Source organism: Mercenaria mercenaria, chromosome 6 (assembly GCF_021730395.1).
Source record: "Mercenaria mercenaria strain notata chromosome 6, MADL_Memer_1, whole genome shotgun sequence".
NCBI classification, from domain to species: Eukaryota; Metazoa; Mollusca; class Bivalvia; order Venerida; family Veneridae; genus Mercenaria; species Mercenaria mercenaria.
Window position 1 is genome coordinate 28006023 of NC_069366.1, and position 19996 is coordinate 28026018.

The 19996-nt window shown below is 35.3% G+C and overlaps 1 protein-coding gene across 6 annotated transcripts in view; it reads left to right on the plus strand.

Annotated features, from left to right (window-relative positions):
- Positions 1–19772, plus strand: part of LOC123549331 (anoctamin-10-like) — a 58442-nt gene extending 38670 nt beyond the window's left edge. For 5 of the 6 annotated variants that reach the window (XM_053545468.1, XM_053545470.1, XM_053545472.1 and 2 more), the window contains exons 6-13: positions 94–666; positions 3077–3132; positions 4135–4209; positions 6881–7090; positions 9311–9502; positions 10193–10327; positions 11149–11265; positions 16550–19772. In XM_053545468.1, coding sequence (XP_053401443.1) covers positions 94–666; positions 3077–3132; positions 4135–4209; positions 6881–7090; positions 9311–9502; positions 10193–10327; positions 11149–11265; positions 16550–16588 — 1397 coding nt within the window. In that variant the 3' untranslated portion in view covers positions 16589–19772. Of the gene's footprint in view, positions 1–93; positions 667–3076; positions 3133–4134; positions 4210–6880; positions 7091–9310; positions 9503–10192; positions 10328–11148; positions 11266–13762; positions 13785–16549 lie in introns of all 6 variants that reach the window. The other variant, XM_053545474.1, reaches the window with a different exon arrangement.
- The last annotated feature ends 224 nt before the right edge of the window (positions 19773–19996 follow it).

Sequence of the window (19996 nt, forward strand, 5' to 3'; positions counted from 1 at the left end):
CTACAAGGTAATAATAATTTAGTTAAATAACAAGTATCTCTCATCAATATATCAATACTTCATACAAGATTTCATGAAAAATATCTATTTCAGATAAAATTCAGAACTATTTTGGAGAGAAAATAGCCCTGTACTTTGCCTTTCTTGGATTCTACACAATAGCTCTTATACCTCCGGCAGTCATCGGCATCATATACTGGATAACTTCCTGGCAGAATCTCTACAGGGAGGCCATCTTTGCCGTGTTCAATCTTGTCTGGGCTACGTTATTTCTTGAAGCTTGGAAACGTTATTGTGCGGAACTTGCGTTTAAATGGGGTTGTATGGACTTTGTTTCATCAAGATTTGAAGAACCTCGAGCAAATTATCATGGTCGGATGGGAAAGAATCCTGTCACTGGGAAGCCAGAACCTGTTTTTCCAAAATCTCAGAGAGTACTAAGGTTTTATGGAGTGACGGTTCCTGTCCTGTGTTTGTGTCTTACGGTAGCATTTTATGCTATGTTAGGATACTTCTGGTTCCAGGCTGTCGTAGATAAATGGTATCTAGAGGATAAAGGATGGTTGAATCTCCTAAATACTTTTATGCCAACGGTTGTTTATGCCATCGTTATTGCAATACTGAATGCTATATACAGGAAAATTGCTACACTGCTTAATGAATTTGGTAAGTTGCTCAGTTTATTTTAAGAAAACATCAAAATGAGCCGTGCCATGAGAAAACCAACATAGTGGGTTTGCGACCAGCATGGATCCAGACCAGCCTGCGCATCCGCGCAGTCTGGTCAGGCTCCATGCTGTTCGCTTTCAAAGCCTATTGCAATTAAAGAAACCTTTAGCGAACAGCATGGATCCTGACCAGACTGCGCGGATGAGCAGGCTGGTCTGGATCCATGCTGGTCGCAAACCCACTATGTTGGTTTTCTCATGGCACGGCTCAAATCCTTTTTCCTTCTTACAGTGATTAGACAACATTTCAGAAATGTTTTATGAGGGAAAATTTTCAAGGATGTTTTTTAGCTCACCTGTCACAAAGTGACAAGGTGAGCTTTTGTGATCGCGCAGCGTCCGTCGTCCGTCTGTCAGTGCGTCCGTGCGTCCGTGCGTAAACTTTTGCTTGTGACCACTCTAGAGGTCACATTTTTCATGGGATCTTTATGAAAGTTGGTCAGAATGTTCATCTTGATGATATCTAGGTCAAGTTCGAAACTGGGTCACGTGCCATCAAAAACTAGGTCAGTAGGTCTAAAAATAGAAAAACCTTGTGACCTCTCTAGAGGCCATATATTTCACAAGATCTTCATGAAAATTGGTCAGAATGTTCACCTTGATGATATCTAGGTCAAGTTCAAAACTGGGTCAAGTGGGGTCAAAAACTAGGTCAGTAGGTCTAAAAATAGAAAAACCTTGTGACCTCTCTAGAGGCCATATATTTAAAAGATCTTCATGAAAATTGGTCAGAACGTTTATCTTGATGATATCTAGGTCAAGTTCGAAACTGGTTCACGTGCCATCAAAAACTAGGTCAGTAGGTCAAATAATAGAAAAACCTTGTGACCTCTCTAAAGGCCATATTTTTCATGGGATCTGTATGAAAGTTGGTCTGAGTGTTCATCTTGATGATAACTAGGTCAAGTTCGAAACTGGGTCATGTGGGGTCAAAAACTAGGTCAGTAGGTCTAAAAATAGAAAAACCTTGTGACCTCTCTAGAGGCCATATATTTCATGAGATCTTCATGAAAATTGGTCAGAATGTTCATCTTGATGATATCTAGGTCAATTTCGAAAGTGGGTCACGTGCCGTCAAAAACTAGGTCAGTAGGTCAAATAATAGAAAAACCTTGTGACCTCTCTAGAGGCCATATTTTTCATGGGATCTGTATGAAAGTTGGTCTGAATGTTCATCTTGATGATATCTAGGTCAAATTCGAAAGTGGGTCACGTGCCTTCAAAAACTAGGTCAGTAGGTCAAATAATAGAAAAACCTTGTGACCTCTCTAAAGGCCATATTTTTCATGGGATCTGTATGAACATTGGTCTAAATGTTCATCTTGATGATATCTAGGTCACGTTCGAAACTGGGTCAACTGTGTTCAAAAACTAGGTCAGTAGGTCTAAAAATAGAAAAACCTTGTGACCTCTCTAGAGGCCATACTTGTGAATGGATCTTCATGAAAATTGGTCAGAATGTTCACCTTGATGATATCTAGGTCAAGTTCGAAACTGGGTCACGTGCCTTAAAAAACTAGGTCAGTAGGTCAAATAATAAAAAAAACCTTGTGACCTCTCTAGAGGCCATACTTTTCATGGGATCTGTATGAAAGTTGGTCAGAATGTTCATCTTGATGATATCTAGGTCAAGTTTGAAACTGGGTCAACTGCGGTAAAAAACTAGGTCAGTAGGTCTAAAATTATTAAAATCTTTTGACCTCTCTAGAGGCCATATTTTTCAATGGATCTTCATGAAAATTAATCTGAATGTTCATCTTGATGATATCTAGGTCAGTTTCGTAACCGGGTCACGTGCGGTCAAAACTAGGCCAGTAGGTATAAAAATAGAAAAACCTTGTGACCTCTCTAGAGGCCATATTTTTCATGAGATCTTCATGAAAATTAGTGAGAATGTTCACCTTGATGATATCTAATTAAAGTTCAAAACAGGGTCACGTACCTTCGAAAACTAGGTCATTAGGTCAAATAATAGAAAAACCTTGTTACCTCTCTAGAGACCATATTTTTTCAATGGATCTTCATGAAAATTGGTCAGAATTTTTATCTTGATAATACCTAGGTCAAGTTCAAAACTAGGTCGCTATGTCAAATAAGAGAAAAAACAACGTCATACTCAAAACTGGGTCATGTGGGAAGAGGTGAGCGATTCAGGACCATCATGGTCCTCTTGTTTCTATGAAGAAACTATGTTTGCCCAAGTGCTGGAAACTACTGCATTTACATGATTTTCATTAAATTAGCATTTCTTCTGTTAATGCTTTCTTTTCTTGTCTCTAGATTTTTTTAAAACAATTTCAGCAAAGTTCTTCTCATGTTTTTCATATCTATAATGTTGTTTAATTCAGAAAACCACAGGTTGCAGACATCATATGACAACCATATCATATTGAAATTGATCTTGGTAAGTAAATGCATTTTCAGTTTTATATATACAGTTGGAAAGTTCTGTGAAACACCTAGCAGATGTTACATTAATTCCTACTTAAGAAGTGAATAGCCTGTTCAAAGGTGCTATGGGAAAATTGACATTTTCAAACGTACCTTATTAGACCAAGTTTTTTAGTACATAGCTCCTGTACAGTAGTCCTTAGACAATTTTCCAGCCATATGATTTCATGTTGATTGCACTATTTTCAATAAAATATGCTTATCAATTTAAATCCAACATGTATCTTCCAACAAAATAATGGAGTATATTTTAGACAAGTTGCGGTCCATGTCCGATTTCTAAAACAGTTGTTGTACACATCTGAACAGGCAGACCTTCTGAGGTATTGAAATAGTCCTCACGGAGCCGTACTTGCTTTAAAATAGGTTGCTTATAAATTGCATCGGGAAAAAAAGGTAAAAAATGAAAACATATCTTTGTAATCTATTTTGCAAAGATAAAAAATTGTTTTGTACGAGGATAACTAATTGTATGAGGACTACTGCACTGGGGTTACAGAGAAATAAATTGGACAATCGGTGTAAAGCATACATCCATATCCACGTTCAACATCAACATTTTTGTTGGCTGGCTTACTTAAGAAGGGTATACTCACAACTTAAATGTAATACTGAATACACTTGAATGAAATTGAAGACTAGTCTACCTTAGTACACAGTTTAAAAACTGATAAAATTAAGTCCAGCATCTACAATGACTGGATGTAAGACAGAACAGCCTTTAGCCCTCCAGCATAGACTGATACGTGGTAAGTTGAGGCAGACGGTTCCATCATGAAAAAGGTGGTGTTATTAAGTTATTCAGTAATTTTAGGTTTTACAGCATCATCCTTCTATCCCTTTTATGGTCAGTGCCATATATGGCAGAAGGATTAGTATAAATTAATGTTATGTTTTAATACATTCAGTTTTCAATGAAATCAAAATATATTAAAAGGTGAATTATTTATTTCAGTTTGAGTTTATTAACTGCTTCATCTCACTGTTCTACGTTGCCTTCTATCTCCAAGACATGAAACTGCTGAAAAGTGTAAGTTTATGATAGTGTCAAGGAATGATAACATGCTTTAATATGTTCTTTATATTTTTTAACCACCTCTAGATTCACCTCTAGACATGATTTAAAGATTGCTTTGTCAGTAAACTACAAATTTCAGTACAAAAAATACCAGGTTTTGATTCACAACTGCTATGCAGTTCAAAATTCAACTGGAAGCGTGGATATACATGTTTGCCTCCAGATCATCAATTTTTATGTTAGGTTACATCTTCATTTTGTATGTATGTCAGATGAATACTGTTTCAACTTAAATTGGGCTTACATTTAATAAGACAATTCGATTTCAAAATAAAGCTAGTTTTAAGTTGAAGACAGAAAGTCAGGGCCATGTGTCTGGACTGCTTGAAAGTCTCAAAAACTAAGTCTTTTAGCTCATTTTTAGCCAACCATCATCAGATGGTGGGCTATTCAAATCACTCTGCGTCTGTGGTCCGTCGTCCTTCCGTCCGTCCGTCTGTCCTTCCGTCCGTTAACAATTTCTCGTTATCGCATCTCCTCAGAAACTACCTGGGGGATTTTGACCAAACTTTGTCAGAATGATGTATTGGTACCCTAGTTGTGTCCCCCTGAAAATCAGACTGGTTCAACAATTTTTTAGTAAGTTATGGCCCTTTGTTTATTTCTATAATTTACATAGATTTATATAGGGAAAAACTTTGAAAATCTTCTTGTCCAAAACCACAGAGCCTAGGGCTTTGATATTTGGTATGAAGCATCATCTAGTGGTCCTCTACCAAGATGATTCAAAATATTTCCTTGGGGTCTAATATGGCCCCGCCCCGGGGGTCACATGGTTTATATAGACTTATATAGGGAAAAACTTTGAAAAACCTCTTGTTCAAAACCACAGGGCCTAGGGCTTTGATATTTTGTATATGACATCATCTAGTGGTCTTCTACTAAGATTGTTCAAATTATCCCCCTAGGGTCAAATATGGCTCCGCCCCGGGGGTCACATGGTTTACATAGACTTACATAGGGAAAAACGTTGAAAATCTTCTTGTCCAAACCACAAAGCCTAGGGCTTTGGCATTTGTATTGTAGCATCATCTAGTGGTTCTCTACCAAGTTTGTTCAAATTATCCCCCTAGGGTTAAATATGGCCCCGCCCTGGGGGTCACATGGTTCATATAGACTTATATAGGGAAAAGATTTTAAAATCTTCTTGTCAATAACCTACAACATTCAAATTTGGACCACATGTATGGTTTTGAGTGGCAAGATGAACCTTGACATGAGTTGACCTTGATTTTGACCTAGTGACCTACTTTCACATTTCTGTAGCAACAGCCTTCAAATTTAACCACTTGCATAGTTTTGTGCACTGAAAAAACTTTGACCTTGACTTTGACCTAGTGACCTACTTTCACATTTTTGAAGGTACAGGCTTCAAATTTGGACCACATGCATAGTTTTGTGTTCTGAATTGGAATTTGACCTTGATTTTGACCTACTGACCTACTTTCACATTTCTCAAGCTACAGCCTTCAAATTTGGACCACATGCATAGTTTTGTGTACCGAAACAAACTTTGACCTTTACATTGACCTAGTGACCTACTTTCACATTTTTGAAGGTACAGGCTTCAAATTTGGAACACATGCATAGTTCTGTGTTCCGAAATAAAATTTGACCTTGATTTTGACCTAGTGACCTACTTTCACATTTCTCGAGCTACAGCCTTCAAATTTGGACCACATGCATAGTTTTGTGTACCGAAATGAACTTTGACCTTAAGATTGACCTAGTGACCTACTTTCACATTTCTGTAGCTACAGGCTTCAAATTTAGACCACATGCATAGGATTGTGTACCGAAACAAACTTTGACCTTGACATTGACCTAGTGACCTACTTCCACATTTTTGAAGGTACAGGCTTTAAATTTGGACCACATGCATAAATTTGTGTTCTGAAGTGTAATTTGACCTTGATTTTGACCTAGTGACCTACTTTCACATTTCGTCCTTGAAATTGATCTAGTGACCTACTTTCATTTTGCTACTCAAAGCATCTGCCCGCTTAGCTCAGTAGGAAAAGCGTAGGTCTATAGATTGCGGGGTCGTGAGTTTGATCCCCGGGTGAGGCATATGTTCTCTGTGACTACTGATAAAAGACATTGTGTCTGAATCCATATGTCCTCCACCTCAGATTCATGTGGGGAAGTTGGCAGTTACTTGTGGAAAACAGGCTAGTACTGGTATAGAGTCCAGGAACACTAGTTAGCCCGCTGTTACATAATTGAAATACTGTTGAAAAATGGTGCTAAACCAAAGCAAACAAACTCTAATAGCAAGTGGTGTTATAAGGAAAATTGACAAGACTGTATCAGTTGTTAGAGTCCAGGTGCTTGAGCTGTCAATGCTTGCGCGAGCAGTGTTTCACTGTAGGGATCGACACTAAGTCCCCTAACCTACGGACAGTAGATAACTGAAAACAAGATCATTTAATAAAGTAACTGAAATAACTATGTTTTTATCATTTAAATTTTGTTGATAGATTTTAGGGACCACCTAGATTTGCGGGGACCAGTAGAATTAAAAATTTTGTGATCCATCAGGTAACTAGGAAAAAATTGTTAGGGTCTAACCCTGCACTGTAGTTGTTAATCATATAATACAATATTTCAATGACATTTTCAGCATCTTGCCGCCCTCCTTATTACCACCCAGATAGTGGGTCAGATTCAGGAATCCATTTTGCCATTCTTGCTACACAGTCGCCGAGCCAAGAAGCTCGATACAGCAATGAAGAAGTTTGATGAAGTACAAAAAGTGGAGTTCAGTAACGGAGAAATAGGCGAGGACCTCCAGAAACAGACCAGTGTTGAAAGTACAATGGATGTGTATGAGGTATAACTGCGTTATTACCTAATTGAAAAAGAAATACATTTGTATATTGCAGAACCTTGTTTTGATTAATTTAAATATGACAAAAAGGTTATAAGTCCTGCAAAATAGTTCCATGATTGAAGTATAATTGTGGCATGAAACAATTTGTTGTGTTTAGATTAGTTTGAAAATGCTTCTGCTATCTCTTGTTCCAGATTTTAATACACTTAATGTATAAAATAGCAGATAAAAAATGGTAGCATTATTTCCTTGTGGCTACAGTTCAAGGTGATATCACCATTAGTGTGTGTTATTATGCCCCCCTTCGAAGAAGGTGGGGTATATTGTTTTGCAGATGTCAGTCAGTCTGTCTGTCCGTAGACCAATCCGTTCCCGGATGATAACTCAAGAACGCTTGGGCCTAGGATCATGAAAGTTGATAGGAGGTTGGTCATGACCAGCAGATGATCCCTATTGATTTTGAGGTCAGTAGGTCAAAGGTAAATGTCACAGTGACCTGGAACAGTTAAATGGTTTCCGGATGATAACTCAAGAACACTTTGGCCTAGGATCATGAAAGTTGATAGGGAGGTTGATCATGACCAGCAGATGACCCCTAATGATTTTGAGGTCAGTAGGTCAAAGGTCAAGGTCACAGTGACCCAGAACAGTTAAGCCGTTTCCAAACGATAACATGAGAATGCTTTGGTCTAGGATCATGAAAGTTGTTAGGGAGATTGGTCATGACCAGCTGACCCCTATTGATTTTAAGGTCAGTAGATCAAAGGTCAAGGTCACAGTGACCTGGAACAGTTAAACCGTTTCTGGACGATAACTTGAGAACACTTGTGCCTAAGGATCATGAAAGTTGATAGGGAGGTTGGTCATGACCAGCAGATGACCCCTATTGATTTTGAGGTCAGTAGGTCAAAGGTCAAGGTCACAGAGACCCAGAACAATTAAACCGTTTCCAGACGATAATTTGAGAAAACTTGGGACTAGGATCACGAAACTTTATAGGGATGTTGATCATGACCAGCAGATGACCCCTATTGATTTGAAGTCAAAGTTCAAGGTCAGATTGACCCAGAACAGTAGAACTTTTTTTGCCAAATAACAAGAGAAATGCTTTGGTTTAAGATCACATTTGATACGGAGTTTACTTATGACAGGTAAATGACCCATAATTGTTGATTTGAGGTCAGTATGTCAAACATCCAGTGCACAGTGACCAAATAATTTCTGTTTCTTGTGCAATTACTGAATGTGTCAATGGGGGCATTTCGTGTTCTACAAGCTCGTGTTATAGATAAACATGACTTTCTTGGAAGCCAGTCAAAATTTGGGTACATGCTCATTGGGGGAAAGCAAATATTCATGTTGATAAGCATTGAGGGAAAGTAAATATCCATGTTGATAAGCCCTTAACTTTGTTTAAGCCTGGCAAGTATTTTTCGTTTTGAATGTTATATGACAATTGTTAAGATTCCAATATAAAATGTTATAAATACAATAGAAATCCTCCAGACTTGACAGAGATCAAATTGACAGGTGTCATGCAGGTGGGCAAAAAGACTAGTGTCATGACAGAGATCAAATTGACTGGTGTCATGCAGGTGGGCAAAAAGACTGGTGTCATGACAGAGATCAAATTGACTGGTGTCATGCAGGTGGGCAAAATGACTGGTGTCATGACAGAGATCAAATGGACTGGTGTCATGCAGGTGGGCAAAAGACTAGTGTCATGGCAGTGAACAAATTGACTGGTGTCATGCAGGTGGGCAAAAAGACTGGTGTCATGGCAGACATCAAATTGACTGGTGTCATGCAGGTGGGCAAAAGACCGGTGTCATGGCAGTGAACAAACTGACTGGTGTCATGCAGGTGGGCAAAATGACTGGTGTCATGACATAGATGAAATTGACCAGCAGAAAGACTGGTGTCATGGCAGAGATCAAATTGACCAGCAAAAAGACTGGTGTCATGGCAGAGATCAAATTGAATGGTGTCATGCAGGTGGGCAAAAAGACTAGTGTCATGAAGACTGGTGTCATTGTTGTGAACAGATTGACTGGTGTCATGACTGGGGGCATATTGACTAATGTCATGCCTGGAGGTAGATTTACTGGTTTCATGAAAGTGTTTTCAGGGTGTAAAAAAATATTTGTTGAACAGAGGCAAGCCTAAAAGTACATATTTTTATTTCTGTTGAGCAAACATAATTTGTCTGCTTCCTTACAGGGAACTCTAAACGACTACCTGGAGATGTTTCTGCAGTTTGGTTATGTGTTTTTGTTCTCGTCTGTGTTCCCGCTGGCCGCAGTGTGGGCCTTACTGAACAACGTAACAGAGATTAGATCTGATGCATTTAAGATGTGCCGTGTGTTCCAACGACCTTTCTCAGAATCTGCATCAAATATTGGTGCCTGGCAGGTAGGCATTTGTGACTTGTCTTCAGATTTGTAGCTGTTAAAAGAACGACCGTCACAGCAGCAGTTATTTAGTGTTGAATTATTTTTGAAGTATGTGTGTTGATGTTGTGCTGCATTAACCATAAATAAAAGAAGTTTGCCACAGTTATGTACCCATTTCTTATGGGAAATACTTTATTTCTATCCATATAGAACAAGGTTTGAACTAATTTACTGCAGTTGGTGCTTGTAGTTAATTATGTGACCTTGAAATATAGAATGTGTTGTTAAGATATTCCCACTCTATTTATTACTCTTACAGTGAAACACCATAAGCTTAGGCACCAGTGGCTTGAGCACTCAGGCTCACTTGAGCAATTCATATGGTCCCTGGCCCTTTGTCTTCCATTATATTGGATTGCTCAAACCCTGGATAACTAAAATATTTGTTCATCGGATTGTGACATTGAATGTTCGGTGTTTACTGTAGTAGCTTTATTGAACTATGAACTTCATGGTTTATAAGGATCAAATTAAAAAAAAAATAAAAACAATGCTGTGAGTAATTCTACTCAAAGTTAGGGCTAATGATAACTCTTCATCATAAATACAAGTAATAGCTACTTTTCTCTTTTGTTCAGTGATGAAAAAAAACGGCTCCATTTATAATTAGGACTGGTTATAAACGCAATTATTTTATATATTCATTCAGGCAGCATTTGAAGTGATCAGTGTGATGGCTGTGATGACAAACTGTGCGCTGATTGGTATGAACCCAGAGGTACAGAAACTGCTACCAACCAACATTACACCTGTCAATATAGTCCTCATCTTTGTCATTGTTGAGGTAAATTCAGAAACTTCCATCATTAAATTTTATTATATGATAATATTAAATCTTAATGTGGTCGTTTTTTTCCAGTTTAACTTCTTCTTGGCGATATATGACTCTTTTTGTGGCGATTCGCCGTAAAATCCAACTCACTCACTCACTTGTTGTGGTCAGTCCGGTCTGTGTTGACCAGTACAGTATTAATTTTGCTAATACAGCATTTTTGTCTCTAGATGTGTAATTTTGTATTATGTTGTAAAATGATCAAGTGTCAACTAATAAAAACTAGGAAAATAAAGCACACAGTTATGGTAAAATGAAAAGTAGCTGTATTTTATTGTAGTCATGTAATTAAATTGTCAGTAAACCTGTAGAATTTTTCCTACATACAAAATATTAAGCTTTATTGTTTACCTCTCATAATAAATTGAAAAGTAAAAGATAGAAACGTCTTCATTTTATCATAATGTGAGCCGCGTCATGAGAAAACCAACATAGTGGCTTTGCGACAAGCATCCGCGCAGTCTGGTCAGGATCCATGCTGTTCGCTTTCAAAGCCTATTGGAATTAGAGAAACTGTAAGCAAACAGCATGGATCCTGACCAGACTGCGCGGAAGCGCAGGCTGGTCTGGATCCATGCTGATCGCAAAGCCACTATGTTGGTTTTCCAATGGGACGGCTCATGTCTTGTTTTCCAACAGAGATTTCCCTTATTGTTAAGGTATGCAGTGTTTTCATTAATTTAAAAACTTAAAGACAAGGTCACAAGGTCATACAGAAATGACACAATGGTAAATATGAAACATTTCCATTCATATGTTTCTCTCGTTAACAGCATGTCCTGCTGGCTTTGAAGATAGCAGTGGCTTACTTCATACCTGATGTTCCCAAGTGGGTTGATGTCGAGCTGTCTAGAATTGCTTACCAGTCGAAATTAGCTCTTCAAAAAGAGGTATGTTTTGTATAACTTCAATACCTTTCTTAATGAGCTCTTCAGAAAGAGTTAAATTCAGTCTAAAATTACTAACAGTCTGGAAAAGAAATAATAAAGAGCCAGTTTAGAGACAGCTTTTAGCTTTACTTACATAACTATTTATAGCAATATGCTGCAGAATGTATACAGAATTACGGTTTGCTCTGCAGTGAAACATATATACCTAATTAAACATAATTATTGTGCTTTGATACACCTTTGTACTGCCTACCATTGTACTTACAGCTTAAATTCATGATATTTAATCATTCAGTAACAGCTCTACTCACTAACAGTAGATTTAATATACTGTGAAATAATTAAATATTATGGGTATAAAACTTCATGCTTTTGCTCAGAATGGTTGTTTCAGTTGGATATGAATTTGTAGATTTTCACTTATCAAGATAAAGGAATGAGAATTTCGCTTTTCAATGGGATTTAACACTTAGCATGCTGGACACAACTGATTCTGCCTTCGCGACCAGTCTAGATCATAATCAGCCTGCACATCCATGCAGTCTGATCAAGATCTGCACTGTTCGCTATTCAGTCAGTATCTGTTTGGTAAGCACCCCTTAGAACCCCTTTTAACAGTTAATGGTACTGTCCAAATTCAAAGATGGACAAGTTCATTATAGAAATCTAGCAGGGTGAGGGTTGATTTCGCGGATTGATACAACCATGAAATCAATGAAAATTAGTCCTCCACGAATATTTGTGATTTCACAGTATTATTGTTTAATCTACATAGTAAGGTGGCTATTTCCACAGCTTCTTTTAACATTGATACTGCATTAAAGCATAATATTTATATTGTTAACTGTTAAACAGTTAAACATTCTTACTAGAACTGTTCTTGTTGAGGGGTATGTTTATACTCTTTAGTTGATTTCTCTAAAGAAATAAGGGATATTTGTTTATTTTACTGTAAGATCAAAATATATTTCACCTAGTGAACACCATTCTGCAATATTTTCAGGTGTGGCTGCTCAGCTTGTGAAAATATAAATTATGGTGTTCATGAGAGATATATATTTCGATCTTGCATATAAAACAAACAAATTTTCTTTTTATTTTATGATTTTTGATGGATTTACCCAAATTATACCCATTTTACCCATGCAACGTTATGTGCATTGCATCATACAGTGTGGTGACATCCTGATATTTATGCTGAAAAATTAACAAATAATTCTGTGGAGTTTCCAGATTTCTTTTACATTTTATTATTACAGTACAGCATATATCTTCATGATCTTTAGATATTTATATACATCTATACTTTTATTGAAATACATTTTGAATAGAATTTCCAGTTATATAGAATTCATATTCTTCCACATTCAGGTGTAGTTTTGTACCAGTTCAAAATATAAATGATAGTTTCAATGCTTGAAACAGTAAAAATATGAATTTTATTTCACCGATATGTTACAGTATTTCACAGGAAAGCATAAATTAAAAGGAAATTACACATATGCAGGATTGTATCTGAGTGACAGTACTCGTAACACACATTCTGGAGATATTTCTTTGTTAAGGTAGTGCATCCATAATGACAACAGTGATTTCCTTACTGTTATGCAGTTTCATAATGTTATATCAACATCCTTCGGCCATTATGTAAAATTACCTGTTACAACCGGAGAAAGTTGAAATCATAGACTGAAAAAACATAATGGAACGGAATATGTTGATTGTCATTACGGATCCACTAACTTGACCAAATTTTCTTGCCTACCTAGCGTGGAAAGTACACATTTGTCTGAGCACACGCCAGGGATAGATATTCCTGTCTTTCCCTAGGGAAAAATGTGTCTAAAATAACGTGCACTTAGGTGATGTCACATAGTACTGGCACTATTATGACATCATAAGCTAAAAATAATGCCAGGAAGTACCCAAATTATTTGTCACCACAATATATTTTGAACGTGATAGGCAAGAAAAATGATCTAACATGTCTGCCTGTATAAGACAGCTTTTTTCCCCAACAGTCGGGACAGCTTGGATAAAAAAGTTTGCTAACACTTGTTTTTTCATTCCACACTGTCTCTCGGGTAGGGAAAAACCTGTCTTACACAGGCAGGCATATAAGTTCCTTATATACCACAACCTGGTTGTTGAATAATTTAATAATTAGGTAAATCTAACAGGTAGACAAAACAAGAAGTTTTGAGCAGATTTACCTGTAGAAATACTGATAATAGGTAAATAGAAAGTTGGAAAATTGGAGAAACTTTGTGAGGAAAATTACCGGTAATCTTTAATCTCATCTATAACCAATATTTACCTTATCAAATACAAAGACAGAACTTTAATTTCAGCTTAAGAATGCATGCCAGGAAATACTTTACATTTACTTTATTTTATTGGAATATGTATCACAGAATATTAATTATTTGCATTAGTACTGAAACCTGATTTTTATATTTTATTTCACCTGTATTTTAATTTCCACCCACCTTTACAGAGAAATAACCATTTATGATGTAGTGAGTAATTAAGTTCTTTTATTTTTCCTTTGTTTCAATAATCTCGACTTCAGTGTTTTCACCTTTATTGTTACATTTATTCTCTTGCTAGCTTATTTCTAAGTTTATATAGTACAGTTAAGATCTTCTGGTGTAATTTGGCTGTAGCTTGTTATTCTCCGACAGTTTCCATTGACGACTCCTGTTTTTCCAGAAGTAAATATTGCACTGTAAGACAGAAAACATAATTGTTGCAGGGCCAGTCTTTGTGTAATAATTATTTGAACCTAAGGGCAATACAATGCTTTCTCAGTAGTTTTAACCATTTCAAAACTGTGGGTAAATCTAAAACAGTCACATTGTTTGCGCGACAACTTGTTTAAATATATATTATCTAAAGTCATTCCTCCTTCACTACTGTTTCATACATGAAGAAATGGTCTGTTATAACTTATGAGTACTTCATACATTCTGGAATGAATTAATTTTGGACTTGATATTTTTGTAATTACATACAAATGATAAAGGAGGCAAAACCAAGTCCTGTTACTAAATAATAGTAGTCAACAATGTTAAAAACATGATTGGTCAATAGTCTTTCCTATAACAAAACATGGTTGGTAAAGCATTGTTGGTCAGAAGTGTCCTGTTCCAAAAATGGTCATTGACCTATCCTGTTACAAAAACATGATTAGTCAGTAGTCAGTCCTAAAAAACATGGTTGGTCAATAGTCTGTCCTGTTGCAAAACATGGTTGGTCAATATTCTTTCCTGTTACTGAACATGTTTAGTCAATAGTCTGTCCTGTTACAAAACATGGTTGGTCAGTATTCTTTCCTGTTACTGAACATGTTTAGTCAATAGTCTGTCCTGTTTTCATGGTTGGTCAGTAGTCTGTCCTGTTACTGAGCATGGTTGATCAATATTCTTTCCTGTGACTGAACATGTTTAGTCAATAGTCTGTTCCGTTACAATTACAAAACATGGTTAGGCAGTAGCCTTTTAAAATAGATTAATAATAACAGCCAGATCTTTGGACGAGAATTCAGTAAAATTTGAAGCTGACCAAAGTTAGCAAAATTTTATTTGTTTTATGGTCAAGTTGTTTCAGGTATTTGTTTATCAGTACATCTTTGGTGCCTCATGTTTTTATTTCTTTCTTAATAAATGTTTTCTTTAATTCTTCGTACATAACAAGACATGTTAAAGTATAAAATTGATAAAAAAAAATTATTCTGTCTTTCTAAATACATAATTTCCCATGAACATGCACTTCCCTATCATATATTATGCACATTTAAATGTTACATTTCTGGTTTGTGTTTTTGTTTCCCTTGTGATGTCTTTTTGTTTATTTGTGAAGTTTGTTATAGAATTTGTGCTGTTTTGGTTCTTGTAATTATGTTTTATGTGATTGTTTTGAAAAAAATCTAAAGCTTTTCATATAATGAAAGTATTGGTCTTGCTATGTTAGTGCCTTGTTAGTTGAAGTTTCGTTAATATTTACTGCAAGTTTCGTTTGATAGGGTAGAATCTGTGTTAGAGAATGTCACTATAAAACTGCTTGAATTTTTCCAAGATGTATAGCGGAGCCTGAAAATGTTTCAACTTTCTTCATCTATAGGTCCTTTTGAAAGTGACTTGTTGACTTGTTAACTGCTTGGATGTATGTGATTGTATGTGGCAAGCTAAACTTGGCAGTATTCTTTTTTCTATGCTTTCAGTTCAGATTTTATTTATGTCTATTTCAACAGATAAAATTGCCTGCACAATTTGGAAATATTTAAAACTGATGACACTGAAAATTTTATAATTTCTTTCTTAACAGAATATTGATCTTCTATATTAATGGTTAATGAAACAGATTTATTATTTTGTTCACGTTCAAAATATGTCATTAAAGATTGTTGAAATCACTAATATCTAGGAAAATATGCATTTTTCCTTATCATAGAAGGTCAGTCTTCTTTCACAGAATTTATGGTAATTTTTGGTTCTGGTCATTAGCTGTTTGCATTTTGAAAATTTCAGCCTTGTTTTAAAGAATGGTTTATAATTTAAGGTTTCCAGTAACGTTGAAAATGTTTTTATTTACGTCAGGAACTTTCTTCAGTAATAAGTAAATTACAAAATATTGCATGCATTTTCATAAAATAATTGTTCTTCATGTAAGAAAGTTGGCAAAAGTGAATCTTGCTTTATGATTATTTCTTCAGTTCAGTTGTACCTGGTTTACTATATTTGTGTACTTAGATTCTCTACAGAAAACAGAACTTAGCCCTACACTGCTAGTCAGAAATGAAACATGCCACAAAATGTCACCGTCTGTTCATTAATGTTATTTCAGCTCATGCAACTTAAGCCTTGGAATAAGGAATAGCACATGCTCTATTTACATATTTCAAGCCCTATAAATCTTCAACACTGATAAGCCCTATCACCATAATTTATTGACTTTGACTTTGCTAATTGAATGAAATTTTGCACTGGTGTACGAATTACCAGAGGCTGAGCGAATGTAGTTTGACTGTATCAGATAAAACATGTAATCACCATCAAAAAAAATTTCAGGAGACACATTTGCTTAAATAGGATAGCCATTTTCTGTTTTCATTTTTGCTTGGATTTCCTACTCTGACCTATAAGAAGTGTCTCATATTATGTATGAAATATATAGGATTGGAATCTCTATAACTTACTTCTTTGTTGCTATGTGACTTTGATAGCAACAGTTTCAGTGTATTTCATTTCTGAAAGTGTATTTAATTGCATTTTATCTGTTTCAGCAAATACAGAGGTCCCAGGCAGCAAAGAAAGTTAATTAAGCCCTTGTGAAATTGAAGAATGTTTAAACTGGAAAGTTTAAATGAAATTGAAGACATTTGATAAGTGAACAAAGAAAGTAGAAGATATATGTAGACTGACATGAACAAAAATAGGAGGGAATACACAAGTTCAAATTGATAAGTTGAGTGACATCAAAGATGGAAAATATTTGTTGATAATTTGACAATAAGTTTACTTGGAAAGTTCTGTAGAAAAATGGTGTTGAGCATGCTAAATTTACTTTGTTTGAATACTACAGCAGCATGGTATATCTATAAGCCTTTAATAGACCTTTCTAACGTAAACGTAATTACGAAACGGAATACTGAATCCATAAAATTTTAGGCTAATTTGTGGTCTAAGGGAGACAATTTCATCCAATAGTAATGCAAAAGTATCTCCCTTACACCATTATTTGCAAATAACATTTACGGATTCAGTAATCCGTTTCCGATTTACGTTTATGTTAGAAATGTCTATTGCCAGCTATGTAGTTATTGAAAGTAGCAGATTTACCATAGTTAAAATATACCGTGTTAGATATTATGTTAGACTTAAAAATAATTGATTCGTTTCTCAAAATATTTCATAAGTGCCTTTATACAGAAAACTGGTATAAACCGGACTACGTTTTCTAGTTCTGTTCAAAGAGGAAACATAAGTTAGCTGTTTTTGGTCCAGGTTTTACAGAGATCATTGTTTTTAAATGAAACAAGGTTGTATTTTGTTGTATTTAGTCACCATCAAGGTTGTGCTACAAAAAGTAAAGGATTTTTCTGCACTCTTCTGTAGTATAAATACAGTATTTTTATTTGGTACCAAATCACACTTGTTGAGATTAAAACTGTTATTTTTCAAAGTGGAAAGAGTAATTATGAGCATATGAACAATGTCGAGGTTGAGTTTATTTAACCCTTAGCCTGCTGGCGGTGATTGGTTTTGCCTTTGCAACCAGTGCAGACCAAGATCGGCCTGCACATCCGTCCAGGCTGATCATGGTCTGCACTGTTCGCTATTCAGTTAGTAAATTTTCAGTGAACACCCCTTCAAATAATAAATGGTATTGCCCAAACTGAATGATGGAACAGTCCATTTTAGAAATTTAGCAAGCTAAGGGTTAATTTTCTGCTTTACATCAATCTATGGTACTAGAAAATTATCTTTCAGGTTAGTCTATGCCTAAGTTGTTCAAATATTTTATTTCTTTTTTGCATATCATAAGTCTGTGTTAGAATATGTTTTAGATAAAGTTTTGCATTTATTATTTTGTAGTGCAATATATATACATATTATGTTAACTTTTGTTCTACATATCTTACGATACAGGTAATATAAAACCAGCATTTATTATTTGTTTTCTCCCTAGATATATTATCAAAAGAAAAAAAAAATTTAAAATGTTAATTGTGGCAAATAACTCTTTGAAGTAATGGATCATTTACTTATTTAAATGTAGGATTTGCAAAATATATCACAAGGTTTTCCATCAGTTACCTTATATTCGCTTACTTTGTAAAAGCTTTATTGTTGAATATATAGTGAAACACTGTCCGCTTGAATTGGCATGGGGATGAGCAAAAGTGAGCTATCTGAGGATTCAAGTTATCCATGGAAAAAAAAAGAAGAGAAAATAACAATGAAAAACTGCTGGGAACTACATGAATTGTTCGTATCAGCCCTTGTGTTTGAGCCATTTATGCTCAAGCGGTTTCATTTTATAGTTGTACCATGACTTTGGCTTCAAATGTTTTTTGTTTAAGAAAAATGCTGCCAGATACGCTTTTGTTACAGGTTGTTATGATTTACTATCAACATGAGAAAATCAGCTCTGCTTTATTTATACAAGACAAACACAGTGAATGTTACTGTACAATATTATTGCTTTTTATTTCTTATACAGTTGAAACTCCGTATCTCAAACTTGCTAATCTCAAAATTCAGTCTATTTCGAGTCTTATCCCGAAAACAAATGCAAAAAAATATCATTTTAAGTCGTACTTTTGGTTGTCTCAAAGTAAAACCCTCGGTCCCTTGGAATTCAAGATACAGAGTCTCAGCTGTATTTTGCTACTTCTAGTTACTTTAAACTGTTAATATTCATGAATTGAAATTAATTCTCCAGATTTACCTGCTGTATGTTTGAACTGAGATTGTGCACAATTTGGCTTCTTTTAATGTATGAGAAAGTGTGTATGTACACAGAAGTCGATACTGATACAAATGGTGAAGAATCAGGACAGTATATTGATACCTAATGGATATTTTTTTTTTGTGAATACAGAATGTACCTCACTTAGAAGTGAGACCAGCTAATTTTATGAACACTATAGGTTATTTCAGGGTTGTACATGTTAGATATTAATTTTCATAGAGCTGTGATTACTTCTGTTGTTGTTAAATTTTATGCATTTAGTTAGAATTTAAGGTACTACCTGGTTGTTTAACACTGCATGTTTGATAAACCTGAGAAGTAATGGCATACTGTCATTTATCAGGAAATTCTAGAAAAAAAGCCCAGACTTGGCATACCTAAATAAAAATCATTTCATGAATTAAAGTCCATCCATGAGTGAATTTATTAAAACAGCAACGTTACTATCTATCTAAAGATAAAATATGATATTAAAAACTTTGACATGTTAATATCTTAAAATTAGCTTCAAATGACTGTGGATCTTTTTAATTGGGCCATGTTCACTGAGATTTAATTTTGTTGATTGATGAACCACATAATACACAAAAATCTGTCATGAATATTAATGATTTTGAAGTTCTAGTAAAAATTAAAATGTTTACGGCTTTAAAATCTGTAGTTTCATTGAAGTGCAAACCTTTTGTGGGTGGTATGGGCTGGAGAATATTATGCAATTCTTATTGTGCTGTATAATGGGAAGCAATGTTACTTTTTTTAGAATCCCAGACTTTGTTTTTGTATTGGTCGTGAACTGTTAAAAGTACTAACCATAGAATATATTTAATTTTACCATACCAAGAAAATACATTATCATATTAACAAATAACTGTTATAGTACTGATATTTTTTAATTTTTGTAAAGATCTTCAATTTTATAATTTTGTTGTGAAGTTAATTTTTACTGTTAAATATACACTATAGTAATATGTAGGTACTTTTGTATCCCTATGTAAAACTCAGTTGATTGAAATATATGCATACTCAAAATATCATTTGTCTTTGTCTCTATGCGTTTATTATACACCCATCTCTGAAAGAGCTGGGCATATAATGTGAACATCCGTGGCAAGTGGGCAGTCGGCATCCAAAGCATGTCCGCCCTCTAAGTCGAACAGTTTTCATCCGCTCTTCACCAAACTTGCTTACAATGTTTGTGGGAATAATATCTTGGCCAAGTTCGATAACCACCCAAATCGCCCCAGGCACTCTTGGA